At 43.4% G+C, this 24,570-nt stretch overlaps 1 protein-coding gene across 2 annotated transcripts in view; it reads right to left on the bottom strand.

The window, feature by feature from the left end:
* Xpo1 (exportin 1) overlaps positions 1 to 16,960 on the bottom strand; it is a 53,909-nt gene extending 36,949 nt beyond the window's left edge. Inside the window, exons 1-3 of one of the 2 annotated variants that reach the window (XM_042691132.1) lie at positions 16,507 to 16,960; positions 13,146 to 13,277; positions 1,540 to 1,641 (exon numbers count right to left, since the gene is read on the bottom strand). In XM_042691132.1, coding sequence (XP_042547066.1) covers positions 1,540 to 1,641; positions 13,146 to 13,271 — 228 coding nt within the window. In that variant the 5' untranslated portion in view covers positions 13,272 to 13,277; positions 16,507 to 16,960. Of the gene's footprint in view, positions 1 to 1,539; positions 1,642 to 13,145; positions 13,278 to 15,029; positions 15,115 to 16,506 lie in introns of those variants that run through there. The other variant, XM_042691134.1, reaches the window with a different exon arrangement.
* Positions 16,961 to 24,570: the final 7,610 nt, after the last annotated feature.

Below are 24,570 nucleotides of genomic sequence, written 5' to 3'. Positions count from 1 at the left end.
AGAATCTGAACTTGAAACAGTTTTTATTCCTTTTTTTTTTTTGGGGGGGGGGGGGGGGCGGGGCGGGGCGCGGAAAACTCAAAAATCTGAAGGCCAATGATAAAATGCCTACATTAGAAATATCCACAAATCCATACATTCTATGAAACGAAACTGCTTTACATCTCAGAAACTGAGTAATCCACTTCTGAGTTATGAGGATGAGGGACAGATAACAGCAAAGACTGCATGAAAAAAAAAAAAACAAATGCATGAAATGATCCCTATGGCAGAAATTTCTACTGAGCCCTTAGAAATATTTATTTTATGCATTGAATTCCCCTTTCCCCACCCACCTCCCATGAAACAAAAACAATTGATGAACAGAATTCAGTTAAAGGGAATCAAAAGGGTAGACCTTGTGGAGGCCTGCCGTCAAAGCCTAGCTGTGTCAGTTGCACAGGAAGACACCCCTTTTCTTCCTATTACAAGCAATCAACATAATGGAACATTATGATTAATATCAGGTAGTGTTAACATCTTTAAAGAAAAAAAAATGACTGCATAAAAGCCAAATGTCATAGTGCATAAATTTAGCACCAAATCATTTGTAATTTATGTAAATTGAAGAATTCTTTACCTGTTGCTTTCTTTCTGTTCCTCTAATCATCTCATTTTTCACAAGACAAATTTGAGTTTTTAAAAATACTGTTGATAAATCAACTTAAACATTAGTAATGTCTGTCAGTATAAAAAGCAAAATTTACCAGGCAAGCAAACAGGCAAACACTGCTAGGTTACTCAAGGTTAGCACTTTGAGGAAGTTCTGGACTGTATTTTTGCCCTAAAATTTACAAGATGTCAAAACTAATTAATATTTTAAAATTAACACAGTCTGATTTCAGAAACAGATGTGAACATGGCTACTTTCTGTTTTAACACAATGTATATTAAATGGAAACCTTTTGTGTATTAAACAGAATGCCATGGTATTTTATTACTTAAAGGCAGTTTAAAGAGAAGTGTGAATCATCAAGCCTAAAACAGTCAAAACACATTTTGATCAACCCTTCTGTTCAAACTTAAGAAAAAAGGACCCGAATTATGACATTTAAAATTGCAAATAAAAACTGAGTGCTATCTCATTCAAATCATTGGTACCAGGGAGCAGGATTTTAAACTGTCCGTATGACTTGGGATTGGAGGGATCTAGCCTGTATTATATTGATTACTTGCCCAAAATAATTCTTGTTTTCATGTTTCATCTCTGAATATCATTCAGAATTTATGCTTAGACCTGGATACATGTTCTAAAAAGAACAAAGCAAACAATCCCCCCCACCCAAAAAAAATGCCACCTTGCATACTAGTCCCAATTACAAAACTTCATAACTCAGGACTATGTGCAAGAATTAACTATGTTTAAGACTAAATTTTGAAATAAGTTAACAGTATAAAATGATTTTATAACAGATGCTAATACTAAAAGTGAGATACCTTCCTCAAAGTTTAAGACTGGAAGAAAAGAAATAACAGATTTTAAAACCACCACTTGCTTACTTTTGTGTTCATATTCTGTGAGAATTCCAAAATTGTGTCAACTCTTGTCCACGCATCTGGATGTTCCTTTAAATGTGTCAGTACTTCTTGAGCCATTCTTTGCTAAAATATACAAAAAGAATTTTCAACTAACATATTATTTTAAATTCACTGAAATGTAATGCACTTAAAGCACAAATCCTATAACAAAGATTCTACCAACTTTCAAAAACATTTGAGAAGTGACATTTACAAGAAATTACCTAATAAAAATGTACAAAGCAGCTGGCACCAGTGGCTCACACCTTTAATTCTAGCTACTCAAGAGGCTGAGATCTAAGGATTGAGGATTATAGCAAAGGCAGTAAAGTCCATGAGACTATTATCTCCCTCCAAATAGCCACCAAAAGGACAGACATGAAGCTGTGGCTCAAGTGGTAGAGCGCTTGCCTTGAGCTGAAGAGTGCAGGGACAGCACCCAAGCCCAGAGTTCAAGCCCCACAACCAACAACAACAACAAAAAAAAAAGTGAGTGGTATGATGTCAAGTCCAGATATAATGTCCAGGCCCCAGGATAGGCACAAAAAAGTACGAAGTATCATTACGTTAATTTAAAATGAAGCTATAATTAAAGTCTCACTTTAAATCAAGGATATATGTTTGTGGTGCACACCTTTAATTCCAGATACTCTGAAAATACAGTTATAGAGATCTCAAGTTTAAGGCTGGGCCATACAAAGTAATAATCTATCTCAAAAATGAAATACATAAAGGTCTGATGCTTCATGCCTGTGTTCTTGTACCAGGATATATCAAGTTCAAGGCAAATCAAGTTATTATATAGCAGTCTTCAAAAGTGAGTGGTACAGGCTGGGTGCTGGCGGCTCACTCCTAGCTACTCAGAAGGCTGAGATCTGAGGATGGCTGTTCAAAGCAAGCCCAGGCAGGAAAGTCTGTGAGACTCTTATCTCCAATTAACCACCAGAAAACCAGACGTGGTGCTATGCCTCAAGTGGTAGAGCACTAGCCTTGAGCTGAAGGGCTGAGGGACAGCACTCAGGCCCAGAGTTCAAGCCCCACGACCAACAACATCAACAAAAAAAAGTGAGCAGTATGAAGTCAAGCCCAGATATTAAAAAACCAAACAACTGAGAGGGGCACCAGTGACTCAAGCCTGTAATCCTAGCTACTTAGGAGGCTGAGATCTGAGGGGATCATGCTTCAAAGCCAGCCCGGGCAGAAAAGTCCCTTGAGACTTTTATATCCAATTAACCACTCAAAAAAGCTGGAAGTGACTCAAGTGGTAGAACACTAACCTTAAGCACAGACTCAGGGACAGCTCCCAGGTTCTAAGTTCAAGCCCCACAACGGATTAAAAAAAAAAAAAAACCTAAATACTAATAAAGATCTATTCTGAAGTAAACACATCCTCATCACTTACTCCTAACTTTAAATATATACATCAAGTCTCTTGTGATTTTAAAAAAGACCTTATTATCACACTATTTCCACTTTGAAATCCCAAATATTATTTCACATACAAAAATTTCTGTATCAGACCTACAAGCCAGGGAGAAATGGTGGTTTACACCTGTAATCCAGGTTGCTCAGGAGGCTGAGGATTGTAGTTTGAAGCCTGAACAGGTAGGAAAGTCTGTGAGACTTCCTACCCAAAAGCTGCAAGTAGAGCTATGGCCCAAGTGGTAGAACCCTAGCCTTGGGCAGGAAAAAACAAACAAACTCAAGGACAGGCACATATTCTGAGTTCCAGCTCCTGGACAAGTACTAAATAAGCAATTAATGAAGACCTACAAATATTACACCCATGCTCTCATCACCTCCAATTAAGTATTAACATTTTGTTGTACTTGTCAAGTGTGTGTTATGATTTAAACCCAGGGTTTAGAACATGCTATAAAGCACACTCTACCATAAAGTTACACATCCAACTCCTATCAGTTTTCATTCTCATTATTTTTGTTTGTTTACTTTGCAATGGTACTGAAACTTGAACTCAGGGTCTGGGAGCTATCCCTTTAGCCTTTTACTCACAGCGCTCTATCATTTAAGCCACGGCTCTACTATCCACTGGATTTTTGGCTAGTTAATTGAGGTGTTTCATACTTTCCTGACTCAGCAAAGGATTACAAGTGTGAGCTGTCAGCGCCTGGCTGACTTTTACTTTATTTCTTTTGTCGGTCATGGGGCTTGAACTCGATGCCTGGGCACTGTCCCTAGCTCTCTTTTGCTCAAGGCTAGACACTACTACTTTGAGCCACAATCCCATTTCCAATTTTCTGGTGGTTAATTGCAGATTAGAGTCTCAGACTTTCCTGCCTAGGTTGGCTTCTGAACCCTGATCCTCAGATCTCAGCCTCCTGAGTACCTAGGATTACCCAGCCTGAGCCATCAGCATCCTACTGATTTTTATTTTTGAGACAGGTTCTTACTATCTAGTTCCATCTAGCCTCAAACTCACTATGTGGCATTGAATGGCTACCAAGTGCTCTCATTATAAATACATACCACCACACTTTTTTTTTCCTCCAAAAACATAGAAAAACTAAAACATTCATGAAATTTATTGTACTTTTCCCTAATGACATCTCATCTCTTAGGTTATCATTTTCACTGAACACAGTAGCTCACAGTTGTAATCCTATTCAGGAAGATAGAATTGGGAGAATCACGGCTCATTGAGGGGAAAAAGTTCTTAAAATCCCATCTCAATCAATAAAAGGCTGGGAGCAGTGGCCTGCCATCTCAGCTACTTCAAAAACAAATAGGGCTGGGAAGTTGGCTCAGTGGTAGAGTGCTTGCCTTACATGCATGAGGCCCTGGGTTCAATTCCTCAGCAGCACATAAGCAGAAAAAGCCAGAAGTGGTGCAGTAGTTCAAGTGATGTAGTGCTAGTCTTGAGCTGAAGAGCTGAGGGACAGTGCCCAGGCCCAGAGTTCAAGCCCAGGACTGGCCAAAAAAAAAAAAAAAAAAAAGAAGCATCATCTGGAAGAATGTCAAGAATCTACTAGAAAAATAGTTCAAAGGGCCAGGGACATGGCTCAAGTACTAAGCATGCCATCCTAGGACGGATAATGACTGAAGTTCAAAACCAGTACCACCACCAAAAAAAAAGTAATCACTTCCACGAACTTTATTTTTTTGTCGTCCATATTTTCATCCCACACGCATGACTTCCATAAAGTACAGTTGAATACTCTCCATTACTAGCATATAGAAATCCAGAGATATGGCTTAAATGACAGAAAAATTGCCTATCATGCATGAAAGTTTCGTCTAATGCTTAGTATCACCAAATAAAGTATTTAGAATTTCTTCTACAATTTTCCCTTTCCATCTAAGTTTTTAAGATACAGTCATGGACTACAAATGTGGCTCAGTGGTAGAGTGCTTGCCCAGCATGCATGGGCTCAATTATTCCATACCATATACACAGAAAAGGCTAGAAGTGGAGCTATGGATAAAGTGGTAGAGCTCTAGCCTTAAGCATAGAGAGGCTCAGGGACAGAGCCCAGGTCCTGGGTTCAAGCTCCAGGACTGGCCAAAAAAAGAAAAGATCCAGTCATGTTGGCATTATACAACTGGCTTCTTCACTTTAACTCAAGTTTTCTGGATAATATAAATATATATTTACAAAAGAAGTTATACTGGCTCTTTTTTTCCTTTTTGCAACAAGTGCAATCTTGAGCTGGGAGTGTTATATTTCAGTCACTACAGCATTGCTCAGCATGCACAAGGCCTTGCTTAGGTTTGACCCCTGGAATACCTTACCATTAAAAAAAAAAAAAATTACAGGTCAATCTTCTACCATTCTGTAGCCTAGCTGGATTTTTTTTTTTCCAGTTGATTGTGTGGCTTGAACTCTGGGCCTGGGAGTTGTTCCTCCGGACCTGAGCACCCTCAGCTCTTCAGCTCAAGGCGAGCGCTCTACCACTGAGCCACAGCACCACTTCCAGTTTTCTGGTAGTTTATTGGAGATAAAGAGTCTCACAGACTTTTCTGCCCAGGCTGGCTTTGAACCACGATCCTCAGATCTCAGCCTCCTGAGTAGCTAGGATTACAGGCATGAGCTACTGACGCCCAGCTCTAGCTGGGTTCTTCCTTGTTCTATTTAATCAAAACTTAAAAGCAAAATGTAGGGCACCAGTGGTCACAGCTATAATCCTCACTATGATCTGAGTATCATGGTTCAAAGCCAGCCTAAGCAGCCTCTAGAAGTGCTGTGGCAATGGGTAGAAGGCAAGCCTTGAGCAAGAGCTCAGAAACAATGCCCAGACCCTAAGTTAAAGACTCAGTACCAGCATACATACATGTACATAAGCAAAAAGTTTGAAAAACTTTTAAAACTTAACAAGGTCCAGAATTCAGTGGATCTGTGGCCCGAGTGGTAGAACGCTAGACTTGAGCAAAAGAAGCTCAGGGACAGTGCCTAGGCCCTGAGTTCAAGCCTCAGGACTGGCAAAAAAAAAAGGATTGACCAAGCCCCAGTGCCTCATACCTATAATCCTACCTACTCAGGAAGCTGAGATCTGAGGATTATAATTTAAAGCCAGTTTAGACAGTAAATTTTGTGACCATTTAAGCACCAAAAAAGCCAGAAATGGAGCTGTGGCTCAAAATAGTAGAGTGCTTACCATGAGCAAAAGAGCTCAGAGACAGCACCCAGGCAGTAAGTTCAAGCCCCAGGGCTGGCACAAAAAATAAATCAAAAAAGCATATGCTTATTTGGGCTTTCGTATTAACAAATTATTGGACACAATCTTATTTAAAATTATCTTATTCATCAAGAAGAAGAAATACTGCTGTTGTTTAAAACTTTTAACTTAATTTATAGTAGTTCCATCTCCTGAAACTCAACAAAGCCATAATGGAATGTGAGAAGTAAGTTACCTAAATTCCACAATGAGGAAAAATCCAGGGTTTTTTATTTTTTCCAGTCCTGGGGCTTGGATTCAGGTCCTGCCTGAGGACTGTCCCTGAGCTTCTTTTGCTTAAGACTAGCACTCTACCTCTTGAGCCACAGCGCCCCTTCCAGCTTTTTCTATTTATGTGGTACTGAGGAATCAAACCTGGGATTTCAATCATGGTAGGCAAGTACTCTATCACTAAACCACATTCCCAGCCCCACAATGAAGATCTGAGACTAAAGGTTAAGCATTACAATTTACATGTCTATTCACTCATTTTTTTTGGGGGGGAGGGGGGCGGGCGGGGGTCCAGTCGTGGGGCCTGAACTCTGGGCCTGGGCTCTGTCCCTCAGCTCTTCAGCTCAAGGCTAGCGCTCTACCACTTGAGCCACAGCGCCACTTCCGGCTTTTTTCTTTTTGCTTATGTGGTGCTGAGGAATCGAACCCAGGGCTTCAGGCATGCAAGGCAAGCGCTCTACCACTGAGCCACCTTCCCAGCCCTATTCACTCATTTTCTTACCCACTTACTACTTGTTCACTACTCACTTAACTCATTTATACAGATCTGATATATAGCCTAGAGTGGCATCAAACTTGCAATCCTCCTGCCTCAGCTGTTGGGATCACACCTATGTACTACCATGCTTAACCATACACATTTTAAAATTTTATTTCATTAAAGAGATACCAGAGTTTCATGTAAGAAAATGATAAAAATGCAAAAACAAGTGATACCAAGTTTTTTAGGACCAGAATTTTAACTCTATTCTGAGTAAATCCACTAAGTAATTTGAATCTAACCAGTGATCTATGATTTTATGTGCAGATTTACATAATAAAATCCATATCTATCCTAGTCACATTGCTAGTGGTTATTATTATTATTTTTTTTTTTTTGGCCAGTCCTGGAGCTTGAATTCTGGGCTCTGTCCTTGAGCTCCTTTTGCACACTTGAGCCACAGTGCTACTTCTGGATTTTTCTGTGATTAATTGGAAATAAAGAGTCTCACAGAGTCTCAGGCTTTACTGTCCAGGCTGGTTGGAACCACAATCCTCATATCTCAGCCTCCTGAGTAGCTAGGGTTACAGGTATGCTTTAAATCTTTTAAAGTGATGAACATTCTACAAATAAACACTTCCCACACTACCACAATGCATTCCAATCACTACATACACATCATTTTCTTTCATATTATTTTAACTTCTGAAGTTACCTCTAAGCATATGTATTCTATTATCTTTATTATTTTGTTCTGATATCTTTATATAACATTCTTTTAGTATCTTAAAGCCTCAGCAAAGAATTAAACAGCAAAAAAACAAAAAAAGAAATTCAAGTGTAAGAAAAAACATATCATCTGCCTGTGCTTCTAACTAAATAGTGAAAGCATTTTAGTTGCTAAGCAATAGAGTTCAAGACATTTTTCAGACCTCACTACTGGAGAAAACACCAACTCTTCTTCCCTATCTCTCCATTTCCCACTTGCCTAAAAATAAACTTAAGGTAGTCCTAATTTTTTTTTTTTTTGGGTCAGTTACAGGGTTTGAATTCAGGACTTGGGCACTCTCCCTGAGCCTCTTTATGCTCAAAGCTAATGCTGCTTTACCACTTTAAGCCACAGCTTCACTTTCAGTTTTTGAACAGTTAATTGGAGGTAAGAGTCTCACAATGACTTTTCTTCCCCAGGCTTGGTTCATACAACGATCCTCACATCTTAGCCACCTGAGCAGCTAGGATTACATGTGTGAGCCACTAGCACTCAGCCCAGTCCTAACATCGTTATATGTCTAAATGATCGACTATACTACCCCACCTAGGAAAAATTTTTATAAATCTACAGATTAAGAGGAAAGACAGCCAGGTGTTGGTGGCTCACGCCTATAATCCTAGCTACTCAGGAGGCTGAGATATGAGGATTGCCAGCCTGAGCAGTAAAGTCAGTGAAACTCTTTTATCTCCAATTAACCTCCGGAAAACCGGAAGTGGTCCAGTGGCTCTTCAGCCTTGTGCTGAAGAGCTCAGGGACAGCGCCCAGGCCCAGAGTTCAAGATTCACAACCAACCAACGGGGGCGAGGGGGGGGGTGGGGCTGAGAAGGTAGCTCAGTGGTAGAGCGCTTGCCTTGCCTTCATGCGGCCCTGGGTTTAATTCCTCAGCACCACATAAGCGGAAAAAGCCAGAAGTGGCACTATGGCTCAAGTGGTAGAGTCTTAGCCTTGAGCTGAAGGACAGCGCCCAGGCCAGAGTTCATGGTCCACGACCAACGACAACAAACTACCTTTCTCTAAAACTGCAAAACATTACTTATACAGCATTACAATATATCCCAGATAAAAATCACCACTAATTCGATTATAAGTTTACAACATTGGCTTGTTCATCTTACCTTTTAAAAGTTATCAACTAGATTAAAAAGTACAGAGATTAAATAGATTCAACAGGTGAATCAATATAAGCAAACTAAATGGACTTCTTCCTAATTGCTAGGAGCTGAGACTTGAAAAATCACTTTGAAACCAGCCCAGGCAGAAAAGTCTTCAGGACTCCAATTCCAATTAAGTAGCAAGATGCCAGATTATAGGTGTGGCTTAAGAAGTGAACAACAGTGAACAAGCAAGCAGAAAGAGCTCAGGTCTGGTTTTTTTTTTGTTTTTTTTTTTGGGGGGTCTGTCTTGGAGTCTGAAGTCTGGGCCTGAGCGCCCTCAGCTCTTCAGCTCAAGGCTAGCACTCTACCACTTGAGCCACAGCACCAATTCCGGCTTTTTCTGCTTACGTGGTGCTGAGGAATTGAACCCAGGGCCTCATGCATGCAAGGCAAGCACTCTACCACTGAGCCACCTTCCCCGCCCAGGTCTCGATACCTGAATGTAGTGTAGCTTAGTGGTACAGTACTTGCCTACCACGCATGAAGCCTTGGGTTGGATTCGTCAGAACCACATAAACAGAAAAGGCCAGAAAGGGGCACTATGGCTCAAGTGGTAGAGTACTAGTCTAGAGCAAAAGAACCTCGGGAGCCCAGGGACTGGCACAAAAAAAAAAAAGTTTCATTGAAAGCAACCAACTTTCATGCTTTTCAACCTTTCACGTTTAAATGGAAAGCAGCCCAAGTGCCTAACATGCTTATACACAGCATGAACGTTTTTTCTTTTTTTGTCGGTCATGGGGCCTGAACTCTGGGCCTGGGCGCTGTCCTTCAGCTCTTCAGCGCAAAGCTAACACTCTACGACTTGAATGTCAACCCCACTTCCAGCTTTTTCTGCTTATGTGGTGCTGAGGAATCGAACCCAGGGCCTCATGCATGCAAGGCAAGCACTCTACCACTAAGCCACCTTCCCAGCCCCAGCATAAACCTTTTCTCCTCAGAATGTCCATCTTTCCTTTTATCATAGTAAAACAGTACTGTAGGATTTCACAAGGGAATGAAAATACTATACATACTTAATACCTACACATCATTCTTGACTAAATATTTATATTATACATACTTAATACCTATACATCATTCTTGACTAAATATATTAAAAAAGTGTATTCATCTTACAGATTCTAAGAAGTACAATATACCTAGCAAAAACAAATTTCTGACAATTTAAAACTTCCTATCTAGCTCAGTGCTGGCGACACGTGCCTACAATTCTAGCTACTCTTGAGGCTAAGATCTAGGATAATGATTCAAAGCCAGCCCAGGCTTTGAAAAGACACTGAGACTCTTATCTCCAATTAACCTCCAGAAAACGGGAAGTGGTGGTGTGGCTCAAAGTGGTAGAGTCCCTTGAATAAAAGAGCTCAGGGAAAGGCGGGCTCAGGTGGTTCTCGCCTGTAATCCTAGCTACTCAGGAGACTGAGATCTGAGGATCGCGGTTCCAAGCCAGACCGGGCAGGAAACTCCGTGAAATTCTTATCTCCAATAAACCACCTGAAAACCGGAAGTGGCGCTGTAACTCAAGTGGTAGAGCACTAGCCTTGAGCTGAGGGACAGCGCTCAGGCCCAGAGTTCAAGGCCCAAGACCGACAAAAAAAAAAAAAAAAAAAAGAGCTCCGGGATACACAGAGGCCTGGAGTTCAAGCCCAGTAACAGACAAAAACCAGGGCTGGGAAGTTGGCTCAGTGGTACAGCGCTTGCCTTGCATGCATGAGGCCCTGGGTTTGATTCCTCAGCACCATATAAGCAAAAAAAAAAAAAAAAGCCGGAAGTGGCGCCGTGGCTTAAGTGGTAGAGTGCTAGCCTTGAGCTGAAGAATTGAGGGACAGCGCCCAAGCCCAGAGTTCAGGCCCCACAACCAGACTCAAAAAAAAAAAAAAAAAACCAAACAGGTGGGCACTGGTGGCTCATGCCTATAACCTAGCTACTCAGGAGGCTGTTATCTGAGAATCTGTTCAAAGCCACCCCAGGCAGGAAAGTTTATGAGACTCTTACCTCCAATTAACCACCAGAAAATCAGAAGTGGTGCTATGGCTCAAGTAGTAGAGCATTTCCCTTGAGCTGAGTCCAGAATTCAAGCCCCACAACTGGGGGGGGGGGGGGGGGGGGGGGCGCGGGAAGAGCCTCTGCAGAGGGGGGAGGGAGGGCTGCACTGAAGGGAAGACACTAAAAAACTTCCTTTCTACTTAACTTCGTCCAACCAAGAACCTAATGTTTTGACAACAAAACAATACTATCAGGCTGGGTATGTGGTTTAGTGGTAGAGTGCTTGCCTAGCATGCATGAAGTCCTGACTTCAATTCCTCAGTTCCACATAAACAGAAAGAAGCCACAAGTGGCACTTGTGGCTCAAGTGGTAGAGTGCTAGCCTTAAGCAAAAGAAGCTCAGAGAACATTGCCCAGCAGCGCCCAGGCCGAGTTCAAGCCCAAGACTGGCAAAAAAAAAAAAAAATCAGTTGTCTCATCACATTAAAAGATTTTTGAGGGCTGGGCACTGGTGGCAAATGCTGTAATCCTAGCTGATATTTAGGAGGCTGAGATCTGAAGGTCATGGTTCAAAGCCAGCCTGGGAAGGAAAGATCAAGAGTCTCGTATCTCCAATTAACCACCAGAAATTCAGCCAGTAGAAATTCAGAAGTGGTGCTGTGGCTCAAAGTGGTACAATGCTAGCCTTCAGCAAAAAAGAGCTCAGGGACAGGGCCAAGGCCCAGAGTTCAAGCACCACAACCAACAACAACAACAAAAAAAGATTATGAATTCAAATTGGGTGCCAATGGCTCACACCTATGATCCTAGTTATTCAGGTTGCACTGCGAGGATCACCATTTGAAGCCAGGCTGGCAGCAAAGTTCATGAGACTTTATCTCCAATTAATATCAAAAAGCCAGAACTCGAGCTTCAAATGGTTTAGCACCAGCACCCGTCTTAAGCAAAAATTTAAAGAACAGCTCCCAGATCCTGAATTCAAGACGCAATACTAGCACTAAAAAGAAAAAAAAAAAAAAAGATTTTGAACCCAATTTCAAAAATTTTTACACACCCAACTACTTTATTTTTTTGTCCGTTGTAGGGCTTGAACTCAGGACTTGGGTGCTGTCCCTCATCCTTTTTGTGCTCAATGCTAGCATTCTACCACTTGAACCACAGTGCCATTTCCAGTTTTTGAGAGGTTAATTGGAGATAAGATTCTTACAGGGACTTTTCTGCCTGGGCAGATTTCTAAGCATGATCCTCAAACCTAAGCATCCTGAATAGCTAGGATTACAGGTGTTAAGCCACTGGTGCTCACCAATACCCAACTATTTTAGCAGCCTAGGGATGTAGCTCAATGAAAATGCACTTTCCTAGCATGTGCAAGGGCCTGGGTTCAATCACTAGTACCACCAAAACAAAGCAAAACAAAAACCCCACAAAAACTGTTTCATTCCACACGTGTTGCCTGGTTTCTTGTATCATATACCATTTAAGATTTTATACACATTTTTGCCTCACCTATTTTTCTTTTGTATAGATATGAAACCCAGGGACCTCATATCACGGAACTACAGCCCCAGCCCTTACCTTTTAGTTAGGTGTATAAAAATAAATAAAACCTTAAACTGATCAAAACATGGTTCATATTTATCCCATTTATTTATATATATGCATATGTATTACATTTTCTATACTAATAGTACCACTTTTACAAGTACACCAGACTCAAATAATGCCGAAGTACTCATAGTAGATTTTTAAACAACTATCTTAAGTAATTCTGTAGTTTAAGGGTTTAAACAGTGGTATTAACTGCAAGCATGTTAAGGTACATATGAACCTTAATATCTAACAAAACGTGTACTTCTGACTGTCTTATGAAAGAGAATAGAGGGTTCTGAAGTTAAGAACAGAATAAAGCCGGGTGCTGGTGGCTCACGCCTGTAATCCTAGCAACTCAGGAGGCTGAGATCTGGGGATCGAGGTTCAAAGCCAGCCCCGGCAGGGAAGTAACCGGAAGTGGTGCTGTGGCTCAAGCAGTGGAGCAATCAACCAGCTGAAGAGTGAATAGCGTTCAAGCCCCACGACCGACCCAAAAAAAAAAAAGAACAAATACATCCCATGGTATTCCAGTCTTAACTATGTTTAACATAATACAATTTCTTCCTCCAAACCAACATTCACTGTACTTTACAATTCCAAATTAATGTAAACTATAAAATACCTTCTGAAAAAAAGTGGTTAATTTACTCAACAACTTTCTTAGCATTCTGATAATGTTATAAAGTTTTGGTCAGCCACCTTACCTGGGCTCCTTCTCCATGGTATAAGCAATTCACAACATTGTCTAAAAGGTTGATATCCAGTTTTTGGCTGAAATCAAGCAGCTGACGAGCTGCATGGTCTGCTAACATTGTCATAATTGCTGGCATAGATTACTGAAAGAAAAAAAATGAAGTTGCCAATAAATACAGTTTTGAAATGAACAGTCAAAAACTTTCTTCTCAAGTTATTTTGCTTCAACCACATTCTTACATATATTTTAATTAAAGGATGTATGAGAGACTAAACTTATTACAAAACAATAAACACAAGTAACAAAAGCTACATACATAACTTATCAACCCCTTAACTTCATTAGTTTCTAAGGTCCATTCTTCCTAATGTTTATTAAAGACCAGAAAAAGTTCACAAGTCTAACATTAAAAAAGTCTACTAACCTATTTTAAGTGACTTCATTTTCTTACTCTAGAAGATTTTAGGGCCCTAAAAACAGATAGTTACTAATCTGGATTACAAAATTTTCAAGGATGGGTTAATGAATACTCCTTGGCTCAACAAGCAGAATCTTCTGAATGGTTTAGTGTAAGCAGTTCCCTTCACATATTTGTAAGATACGCTGAAAACAGTACAATTGGTTTTAAACCTTAAATGCGTGTAAACAACAGTGATTAGGAAGAACAAATGTTTCATAAATCTTGATACTAATTCTGTTAACCTCTACAGAGTTCAACCCATTCAAATTTGCATTCAAAGATTAATAGTACTTAAACATCTACATGTACATAGCATGTACATTCCTCAACTGTATAGAATAGAGAAAAAATACTCGATGGTACTAGGCCGAAGATATTTTTAAATGTTCAGGTATTCACTCACAAGGTTTAAGCTTCCAAATAAACAAATCTTTGCCTTAAATGTAGTAAAACACTGGTTTATCCTCCTAAGATGCTTCAGGCATATACCTACACTTTTAGTTGCCTAGAATTACAAAAATCTTTCCTATTTTTTCTTCAAAGACAATGCCAAAAATCAATGGCTCAATCTATAACTCTTGACCTTTTTTGTTGTTGTCAAGATGCAACAGAATTGAGAACACCCTAACTGTAGCCCAGTTTTATGATTAAAGAGGACTCTGGACACTTTGAAATGCTTCTATGAAACCGTTAGTGTACAGTATCCAGGATAAGGAAATGAATGGTTAAGTTGATTACATTGTGTTTGGAGCAACTAGCCTACAGGAAAAAGTTATTTTTTGGCTATTTCACAGCATTTTAAAACGTCTTCATAACTGCAGCAATTTAAATGCAAATGTTTTTTTACTTAAAGATGTCAAAACAAATGCTAATCACAATAAATCATTAGACCAAATGATGAGTCACTCAGGTTAGCTATAATGTAAAATAAGTCAAAATATTGAGACAGTACAAAAATTTTTATTCCTCTAGAGCCTTTCTGTCCATTACTGACAAAAAAAATGAAACTTCAAAAGCTGAAGGAAAATTAAACATTTTAATAGCACTAGTACCTGCAATACAAAAGAAACCAAAACTAAAGCGATACAGAAAGATAAATTCTAGAACTACACCTTCAAAGGCTATAAAACTTTAAATAAGAGTAAAAAAAAAAATTAAAGCAAAAAGCAATGTCCAATAAGCATCAAGATAGATATAAAAGTTTTGATTGGTTTTTTTGGGGGGGGTTAAAAATTAAATGAGCTTTCCTGGGCCTGCCCTGTCATAACTTACAGCTAAAAAAACAAAAGATCAATAGTAAAAAGTTTCACTTTGTATTGTCCGTAGGAGTTCTCCATGTTAGGTTTAAGTGAAAAATCAGTTTTAGAAGAGAAACATTTGAAATGCAGTAGTTTGCCATCCTGAGAACTAGCGGTTATCTTCGAAATGACCTACCTATTCTTGAAGTGTACGTAATACAGAAATGGCGGCTTTTGTGGTCAATGCCAAGCACATTTAGTCCCCCAAATCGAACCGCTTCCAAAACATTCCTTCCACAACAGTGTCCCACATGCATAAGACACACAACCAGAGAGGCTGTAAACATTCCTAACAGCGAGAGAGACAGAACCATAGCGCTTCCTTTTTCCTACTTGGGGGCCTTCAATCTTCAAGTCTACTCACCGAATTGCATATCCTAAGGATTATTTAGCAATGGTGTGACTCTACAAGTGATTACCAAAATACCTTCACTCCCTACCACGGCTAAACCCTGCCAGCTTGCATCTAACCCCCAAAAAGTCTTAACCGCTACTTCATGGTAACTTCACTAAGGTGAAAAGCAGACTGCTTTTACAAAGCTAAAAGACAGCCACTTAGGTGTGTGGGCAACCGCCGGCTTCATTCAGTAGAAACACACCTCACTAGGGCCCGCCCTCCCCAGGCTTCCCACCCGAAGCGAGCTGCCGCACTTCTAACTATAGCTCCCCAGAGCACGCACTCACCCCGCCCCTACTCGCGGGAGGCTCGGAGACCAGCCGCCCGAAGTTCACCGCCCCAATCTCAATGCAGCATGGCCTCAGCCCGATCAAAAGAGGCCTGGGCTTCCTCTACTACACCACTTCCTCCCCTCCGCCCCAAACTACGAAGACTCTAGAATGAAGGAGACTCTGGGCATCCCCCACTACACGCTGCCCGGAGTGAATGATTCGACCAACTTCACGTATATATACACGCGAGCCCCAGGAAAGGAAACTACCACACTGAACCCCATGCGCAGACCTCTCAAAAGCTTAACTTATTTCTCCTACTTCTCGTCCTACTTTGCGAAAAACCCCAAAAACAAAACCCTCCCCCCAAATAAAAACACCCCCCCCCAAACAAACCACAACAACAAAAAACCCGGAGAGCTTTCGAGTTTCCACGCCGGAGGAGCAGGGACTTAGGGAGCCCCTCCCTCCCCCATCCCAAGCTCTCCACCGAGGGCCACGTGATGCAGGCGGACGTTTCAATGCTGCTGCACTAAATATTTCTGGAAACTTCCACTCCTATTAATTTACAGAGATGTTCCTGAAATCACCCCCAACTTCTTCCCAGCCTTTTAGGCTGGGGAAGCCTTTCTTCCACCCCCTCGCGGGGCTCGGCTTCCCCACCACACACCTCGCCTTCCTCCACCGCCACCCGCACACGCCAATGACCCAGCAAGCGCTCCCCTCCCGCGGCCGCCTCCATCTACCCCCCCCCCCCCCAGCGACAGGAGCGGCTCCATTCATCGCAGCCTCCGCCGTGGGCCTGGCGCGCCCGCCGCCGCCTCCCGGGCTCGCCTCCCGCGGCCGCCGCGCCCCACGCCGGCCTCCTCCTCCCGCCCGCCCGCCCGCCCGAGCCGCCGCCGCCGCCGCCCGACCCTCGGCCACTGAAGACAGAGTCGACTTACCCAGAGATCGAACCAACTGCTTCTTCCTTCCTTGTCGGGGCTTAGGGCGAGGGAAGGAGGGGAGGGGGAAGAGGGGAGGAAATCAAGGTGGGTTTCAGTTTTCCCACCTTAAAAAAAAAAAGGAAATTAAAAAACGGAGAAGGGCAAAGAAAAATGAAAAAAAAAAAAAGCTCACTATTTACTATTCCAGGGACGCCTCCCCCGAACACACACATAGACTGACACACACGCACTCGCCCCACCAAAAAACAGGGGAACGGGTCTGAGGGAGAAATGCTCCCGCCCGGCCGGGGACTGAGGGAAGGGGGAGGGGAACGGGGCCAAGTCCCGAAGCCTCAGCGCCGGGAGGACCCTCCGGCCACAGGCGGCGGCGGCGGGAGCGGCGGGAGTCGGGGTGGAGAGTCCACACGGCCCGGGAACGCTCCGCTGCCAGTTGCAGTCCGACTCCCCCAACCACAACACCGCTCCCACTCTCACGCGGCTACGGCGCTGGGCCCCCCCACCCGGGCTCGCCTAAACTTTCCCCCCTTCTCCCGCTCCTCAGCGACTGGTGGTTCCCCCCTCCCCCTCGGGGTGGTTGCACGGACTGCAGCAGCAAAGACTGGAACGGGCAACGCCGCCGGGGCTGTAGCTACTGTTGCTCTGGCTGATGCTGTAGCTCCCGCTGCTCCTGCCGCGGCCGCTGCAGCCGCTTCTCCCCCTCCTCCTAGTGCCTCAAACTCGGAACCGGTTGAAACCGGTTCAGACTGGGAGATTCCATCTCGGTTGAGTTTTCAGCCCATGGCGCCGCGGAGCGTTTGGAACCTGGGCCTCCGCCCCCAGCCCGCCCGCTCATTGGTCGGTTCTAGCCACAGCCGCGCCATCAGCACATCTTGTATTGGCCTGAATACCCGTCAATCCCACCTCAAGGCTCCACACGAGCCCGCCGCTTCGGCCCCCGCCTCTTTCCAGCAGCGATTTGCCCGCAGAGTGGGGGAGGGGAGGAGGGGCGGGACGAAGAGGAGTGAAGAAGCGGGGTGGGGGTAGAGGAGGAGGCGGGTTGAAGAACTGAGCCCAGCAGAGAGAAGGGAGCGAAGAGAAGCTGCGGGGAGGATTGGCTTGAATGATCTGTCAATCAAACGTATCCCGCCTTCGACTTCCTTTCCCCCTCCCGCGACTCCCCCCTCCCAGTGTGTGGCTCGCTGGCCCAGCCTTTCTGGCTCGTTCATTGGCTGGACGCCTTTGGTGACGGAGAGGGTGGAGCGCAGCTCGTGAGCTGCTGGCGGCGCGAGTTTGAGCCTGGCGCGGTAGCGTTCTCCCGGCTTTCCTGAGCTTCGCGCCGGCTGGCTCCCGCCAACCTGCTGAGGGGGCCTTACCCCCCCCCGGACACGCCCCTCGGATGGGGGCTGCTCTTGGAAGGCGGAGGGAGCTTCCAGTTGTCTTTAAACCTGGGCGGGGTGGAAGGAAGGGAGTAAAGCACACTTCGGAGGTCGGTTGTAGGCCCCGGACCTCGGCAGTCCGCGATAGAGGCCTCAGAGCCCGGGAGTTGAAGATTCGAATAACCAGGCGGAGGATGGCGTGAGCTGCGAGGCGGGCTGCCTTGGCGCCCAGTGATCATCCTCAAGTCCCAGGAAAGGTATCGGGACCGTAGGCCAGCCCGCTAGCTTAACTCTTGTCTCCCTAGTCTGGAATTTGCCTCGACCACAAATCCTTCCTAAAAATGAAGACTGTAATCCCTGTGAGTGCTTAACCTCGGTTATTCACCGGTAAACTTGTGTGCAGGCTGCTTCCCACCTGGGTACTCTTGTCCTGAGACGGACGCTGCTTCTTTTCAGTTTAGCCGCCCTCTGCACTACTTCATCATCACCAAATAGTACTGTCTGAAAGCCACGCACATGGCCTTTCACATGGTTGCCTCTCTTGTTTGTCCCCTAGAGTCCTCCAAATCAGCTTTAACAGATTGTGCAGTCTGCCCTCCAACATGTACTAGGCCCATTGTGCCACCAAGAGGTGGATAACTGGTTTATTAAGTCAACAAAATTTTCTTTAGCATATTTTCATTCACAACAGACAATGGCTTAACACCAGTTTTCCTCTCCAGTCAAAACCGGGCAGTAGTGTAATATTTAAATGTACTAAAATGAAACTGAATTACTTCCAGACCTAAGATTTTTACTTACCTAAGACTTAGTGCTGAGGAACATTTTTTTTCTGTCAAGGCCCATTTGGATATTTAAAACATCATTTGAGGACCTAGAATTACTGTAATTTGCTTTGAATAAAAAGCTGTTCTAAAAAAAGTGAGAGAAAAGATGGGGTAAGAGAGAAGGGTGGCAATGTTGCCACTTTGTATTCATATGCTGTTTTGCAGAATGGGAACTTCTTTGTACCACTACTTAAAGATAATAAATAAAGTAAAATAGAAAGCTACTTCTAGGTTTCTTGAATTTCAAGTCCCACCTGCAATTACCCTGGTAGGGCTACACTTAACAGTTTCTCAGGTCTATGTCCCCCCTAATAATATAATGTATATGATATATTTTGGTCCTTTGGAATACTTGAATTCTATTATCAGAAATAGTGTTCTATAGTTTTTTTGTCTGAACAGAGTGCGCATGTGCATGCCTGTAATCCCAGCTCTCAGATGCTTTTCTTCATTGAGGTTATTATTGTTAATATTTTTCTAATTTGGTGGTGCTGGGGTCAAACTTATGGCCTTGTACTTTCTAGACAGGCACTCCACCACTGAGCCACACTTCCAACCTTCACCCCACAATTCTTGAATTAGAAGCACTATATTCTTTCTCCTGATTCATATTGTCTCACAAAATAAAAACAAGAAGAACATAGCCCACAAATTCCCTTTCTCCACTTGTCACTTGTATACATTAAAATTTTATTTTATTTTTGTCCTCAAGTGTGAAAATAGAACAAGGGACCTGCTGAAATTGTATAGAAAAGGGGGAGGAAGGTAAAGGAGAGTCAGTGGAGGTGGTACAGTGGTTAAAATACCTGGTGCTGGTGGCTCACGCCTGTAATCCTAGCTACTCAGGAAGCTGAGATCTGAGGATCGTGGTTCAAAGCCAGCCCAGGCAGGAAAGACCATGAGACTCCTATCTCCAATAAACAACCAGAAAGCTTGAGCCTCTGGCTCAAGTGGTAGAGCGCTCGCCTTGAGCTGAAGAGCTGAGGGACAGCGGTCAGGCCCAAAGTTCAAGCCCCACAACCGACAAAAAAAAACCCAGAAATGTCACAGTGAATCCCACTTTGTATTTGCTAATGTATGCTAATAAAAATAAAATAATTTTAGATAGGATCTTGATATGTAGCACAGCTGGAATCAAACTTACATTCCTCTTGCTTTATAAAGACAGTTTTTCTCTTTCAGTAGTGGGGGATCAAACCTGGGCCCTTCTACCTATTAGGCAAGTATTCTACCAATGAGCTATACATCCAACCTTTGATCTTTGAAGACAGATTTCTCTATGTAGCCCCACTCTGGCCTCAAACTCCTAGTCCACCTGCCTTTGATTCCTGAGTGTTAGGATTACTAGCTAAAAATTATTTCTAATTTAAAAAGTAGTAAGTGATGATGATCAACAATTAAAACAATAAGAAAACATTTCAAACAATAGGGGGGAAAAGTCAGTAGAGGTTAAAGTGAAAGTCCCCTTCATCTGTCCACAAACCTTTTACCTGTCCAGAAGCAATAGTCAAGAGAGCTATAAGTGGAGTTTGATTTTCTATGCATTTACGAACATTTGCTTTGTGATTTTTGTTGTTTTTTTGTCAGTCATGGGGTTTAAACACCGGATTCTGGGCACTATCCCTGAGCTCTTCAACTTAAGGTGAGCATTCTACCACTTGAGCCACAGTACCACTTCTGGTTTTCTGGTGGCTAATTGGAGGTAAGAGTCTCATGGACTTTCCTGCCCAGGCTGGCTTTGAACTGCGATCCTCAGATCTCAGCCTCCTGAGTAGCTTGGATTACAGGTGTGAGCCACTGGTACCTGGTTTGTCTTTGTTTTGGTCAACGTATATGACAAGACACACACTGTATAGAAATTTGCTATTTACTTTTGTGTGTGAGTGTGTGCATGTCTGCACATACCTCCACTTTCAGCTTTATGCTGTTTAGCTGGAGATTTGAGTCTTACAGAGGGGCTGGGAAGGTGGCTCAGTGGTAGATGCTTGCCTTGCATGCATGAGGCCCTGGGTTCAATTCCTCAGCACCACATAAGCAGAAAAAAGCAGGAAGTGGCGCTGTGACTTAAGTGGTAGAGCGCTAGCTTTGACCTGAAGAGCTGAGGGACAGCACCCAGACCCAGAGTTCAGGCCCCATGACTGCCCCCAGACCCAGAGTTCAGGCCCCATGACTGCCAAAAAAAAAAATAAGAATCTTACAGATTTGTCTCCCCAGTCTGGCTTCAAATTGAAATCCTCAGATATCAGCCTCCTCAGTGGCTAGGATTTTAGGTATGTGCCGATAGCACCTGTTGCTTTTTTTACTTAATATATCAGAATGTATAAAGATGTCTGCCTTATCCTTGTTAGTAGCCCTATAGTCTTCCCTGTCTTTTCAATACCAGAAAAGATTCAACTATTTGTCCCACAGAGGATGGTTAGTCTAATTTTCTATTTTTCCTCTGGGCACAAATGCAGATATGTGTCTAGGTTAAAGTCCTAAAACAAATTACGTGTCAAAGGTCATGTATGTTTGTTTTGATAAGTACTGTCGAATCTCTAAAAAGATTTATGTTCCCACCTTAATACACAGACTGTGCCTTTTTATTCCTATGATAACTATTGATACATGCTATTTCCACTGATGATGCAATCATAACTCGTAAGAAAATTCAGATCAGAGTCTTATTTCTTTTTTTTTTTCTCGGTTGTGGTACCTGAACTCTGGGCCTCGGTGCTGTCCCTCAGCTCTTCAGCTCAAGGCTAGCACTCTACCACTTGAGCTACAGCACCACTTCTGGCTTTTTCTGCTTATGGGTTGCTGAGGAATTGAACCCAGGACCTTATGCATGCAAGGCAAGCACTCTACCACTGAGCCACCTTCCTAGCCCCCAAAGTCTTATTTCAAATGAGCAATTATAGCATTGTGTGGGGGTGTGGGGGTGGCACGCGCGCACCCCCAGTATTGGGGTTTGAACTCAGGGCCTAGGTATTGTCCTTTAGCATTTTTGTTCAAGGTTGGCACTCTACTACTTGAGCCACTGCCAGTTTTTTTGTGTTTAATTAGAGGTAAGAGTTTTAGGAACTTCACTAGATCTCAGCCTCCTGAGTAGCTAGGATTACAGGCAGTGGGTACCTAGCATCCATAACTTTTTTGTTCTTGCCAATCCTGTGGCTTGAACTCAGGGCTTGGGTGATATCCCTGCGCCACTTTGTGCCCAAAGCTAGCGCTTTGCCACTTGAGCCACAGCACCACTTCTGGCTTTTTTTTTTTTTTGAAGTACTTTATTGGGGATAAGAGTCGCATAGACTTTCCTGCTGAGCTGGCTTCAAACTGCCGTCTTCAGATCTCAGTCTCCTTGAGTAGCTAGGATCACAGGTGTGAGCCACCAGCACCCAGCTTCCACAACATTTTAATTTGACCTTTTGACTCTGAAGACAAGCTCTACTGAGCATTTTAAGAACGACACAAATTATAAAAATTAAATGCCCATATAATGTAGTTTTAAAAAATCAAAGTTATATAATTTATCCATTGTATAAGAATTGATTTACTAGTTCTTTAGAAAAATAATACTGCTTTGCTCTCAAGGATACAAGAGTGACCATATGGGCTAGGAAGGTGGCTCAGTGGTAGAGCGCTTGCCTTGCATGCCTGAGGCCCTGGGTTCAATTCCTCAGCACCACATAAACAAAAAGAAAAAAGCCAGGGCTGGGAAGGTGGCTCAGTGGTAGAGCGCTTGCCTTGCATGCCTGAGGCCCTGGGTTCGATTCCTCAGCACCACATAAGCAAGAAGAAAAAAGCCAAAGTGGCACTGTGGCTCAAGTGGTAGAGCGCTAGCCTTGAGCTGAAGAGCTGAGGGACAGCGCCCAGGCCCAGAGTTCAGGCCCCACGACCAGACCAAAAAGAAAAACAAGAGTGACCATACAAAACACATTTCTTCCCAGCATCCATAACAAACAGGTACTTGGACTGAACATGCCATGGATTGACTCACAGTGCACATATATATATAGAGTACAGATTCACAGTTTCTGGTCATCTTTTTCTAGTGAATTTGTAAGGCATGTTTTTGATTTTGTAAGACTCTGAAGGTAAACACTGGCAGAGATTTTATGAATATAAAATAATTTTCTTTTTTGGCTTTTAAAAACTTTATAGGGGCTGGGAAGGTGGCTCAGTGGTAGAGCGCTTGCCTTGCATGCCAGAGGCCCTGGGTTCGATTCCTCAGCACCACATAAGCAAAAAGAAAAAAGCCAGAAGTGGTGCTGTGGCTCAAGTGGTAGAGCACTAGCCTTGAGCTGAAGAGCTGAGGGACAGCACCCAGGCCCAGAGTTCAGGCCCCACAACCGGACCCCCACCCCCCAAAAAATTAAAATTAAAATAAAAACTTTATAAAGGGTTAGGAATCTAGTTCTGTAGCAGACTATTTACCTACTATATATGAGGTCTTCAGTTCTGGCTAAACAAATAGCCCAAGTGGTAGAGCACCAACCTTGAGCAAAAAAGCCAAAGCACCAGATCCTGATTTCAAACCCCAGTAGCAGCACACAAAAAATGCAGAGCTGGAGGCATGGTTCAAGTGGTAGAGCACCAGTGTAGCAAATGTGAGGCCCTGAGTTCAAATACTAGTACTGTTGACAATGGTTGACAGAGAAAGAATAATTTACTTTAAAAGATAATAGCTTAGGGGCTGGGAAGGTGGCTCAATGGTAGAGTGCTTGCCTCGAATGCATGAGGCCCTGGGTTCGATTCCTCAGCACCACCTAAGCAGAAAAAGCTGGAAGTGGCGCTGTGGCTCCAGTGGTAGGGCGCTAGCCTTGAGCTGAAGAGCTGAGGGACAGTGCCCAGGCCCAGAGTTCAGGCCCCATGACTGACAAAAAAATAATAATAATAGCTTAGCCAGATGCTGGTGGCTCATGCCTGTAATCCTAGCTACTCAGGAGGCTGAGATCTGAGGATCAAGGTTCAAAACCAGCCCTGGCAGAAAAGTCCGTGAGACTCTTATCTCTAGTTAACCACCAGAAAACCAGAAGTGGTGCTGTGATTCAGGTAGTAGTGCACTAGCCTTGAGCTGAAGAGCTGAGGGACAGCACCCAGGCCCAGAGTTCAAGCCCCACAACCAAAAATAATAATAATAGCTTGCCAGGCACCGGTGGCTCACGCCTGTAATCCTAGCTACTCAGGAGGCTGAGATCTAAGGATCGAGGTTCAAAGCCAGCCTGGAAAGGAAAGTCTGTGAGAATCTTATCTCCAGTAAACTACTCAGAAAAAAGCCAGAAGTGGCAGTGTGGCTCAAGTTGCCTTGAGCTGAAGAGCTGAGGGACTGTGCCCAGGCCCAGAGTTCAAGCCCCACAACCAACCAAAAAAGGAAAAAAGCTTTAGCTAGGCACCAGTGCCTCATACTTGTAATCATAGCTGCTCAGGAGACTGAGATCTGAGGATCACTGTTCAAAGCCACCATGGGCAGGAAATTCTGTGAGACTCTTATCTCCAATAAACTACTCAGAAAGAGTCAGAAGTGATGCTGTGACTCAAGTGGTAAAGCACTAATCTTTTTTTTTTTGGTCTGGTCATGGGGCCTGAACTCTGGGCCTGGGCGCTGTCCCTCAGCTCTTCAGCTCAAGGCTAGCGCTCTACCACTTGAGCCACAGCATCACTTCCAGCTTTTTTTTTTCTTTTTGCTTATGTGGTGCTGAGGAATTGAACCCAGGGCCTCTGGCATGCAAGGCATGCGCTCTACCACTGAGCCACCTTCCCAGCCCCAAAGCACTAATCTTGAACAAAAGTTGTTTAGGGTCAGCATCCAAGCCCAAACTGTAAACCCCAGGACTGGGAAAAAATAATATATATGTAATAGTAACAATAATCATAGTTTTGCCTGGCACCCATAGCTCATG

This window comes from Dipodomys spectabilis, unplaced genomic scaffold (assembly GCF_019054845.1).
Source record: "Dipodomys spectabilis isolate Male_0828 unplaced genomic scaffold, ASM1905484v1 ptg000141l, whole genome shotgun sequence".
Classification (NCBI taxonomy): Eukaryota; Metazoa; Chordata; class Mammalia; order Rodentia; family Heteromyidae; genus Dipodomys; species Dipodomys spectabilis.
The sequence above is the reverse complement of the archived record's forward strand: the minus strand, read 5'-3'. Positions and strand labels throughout refer to the sequence as shown.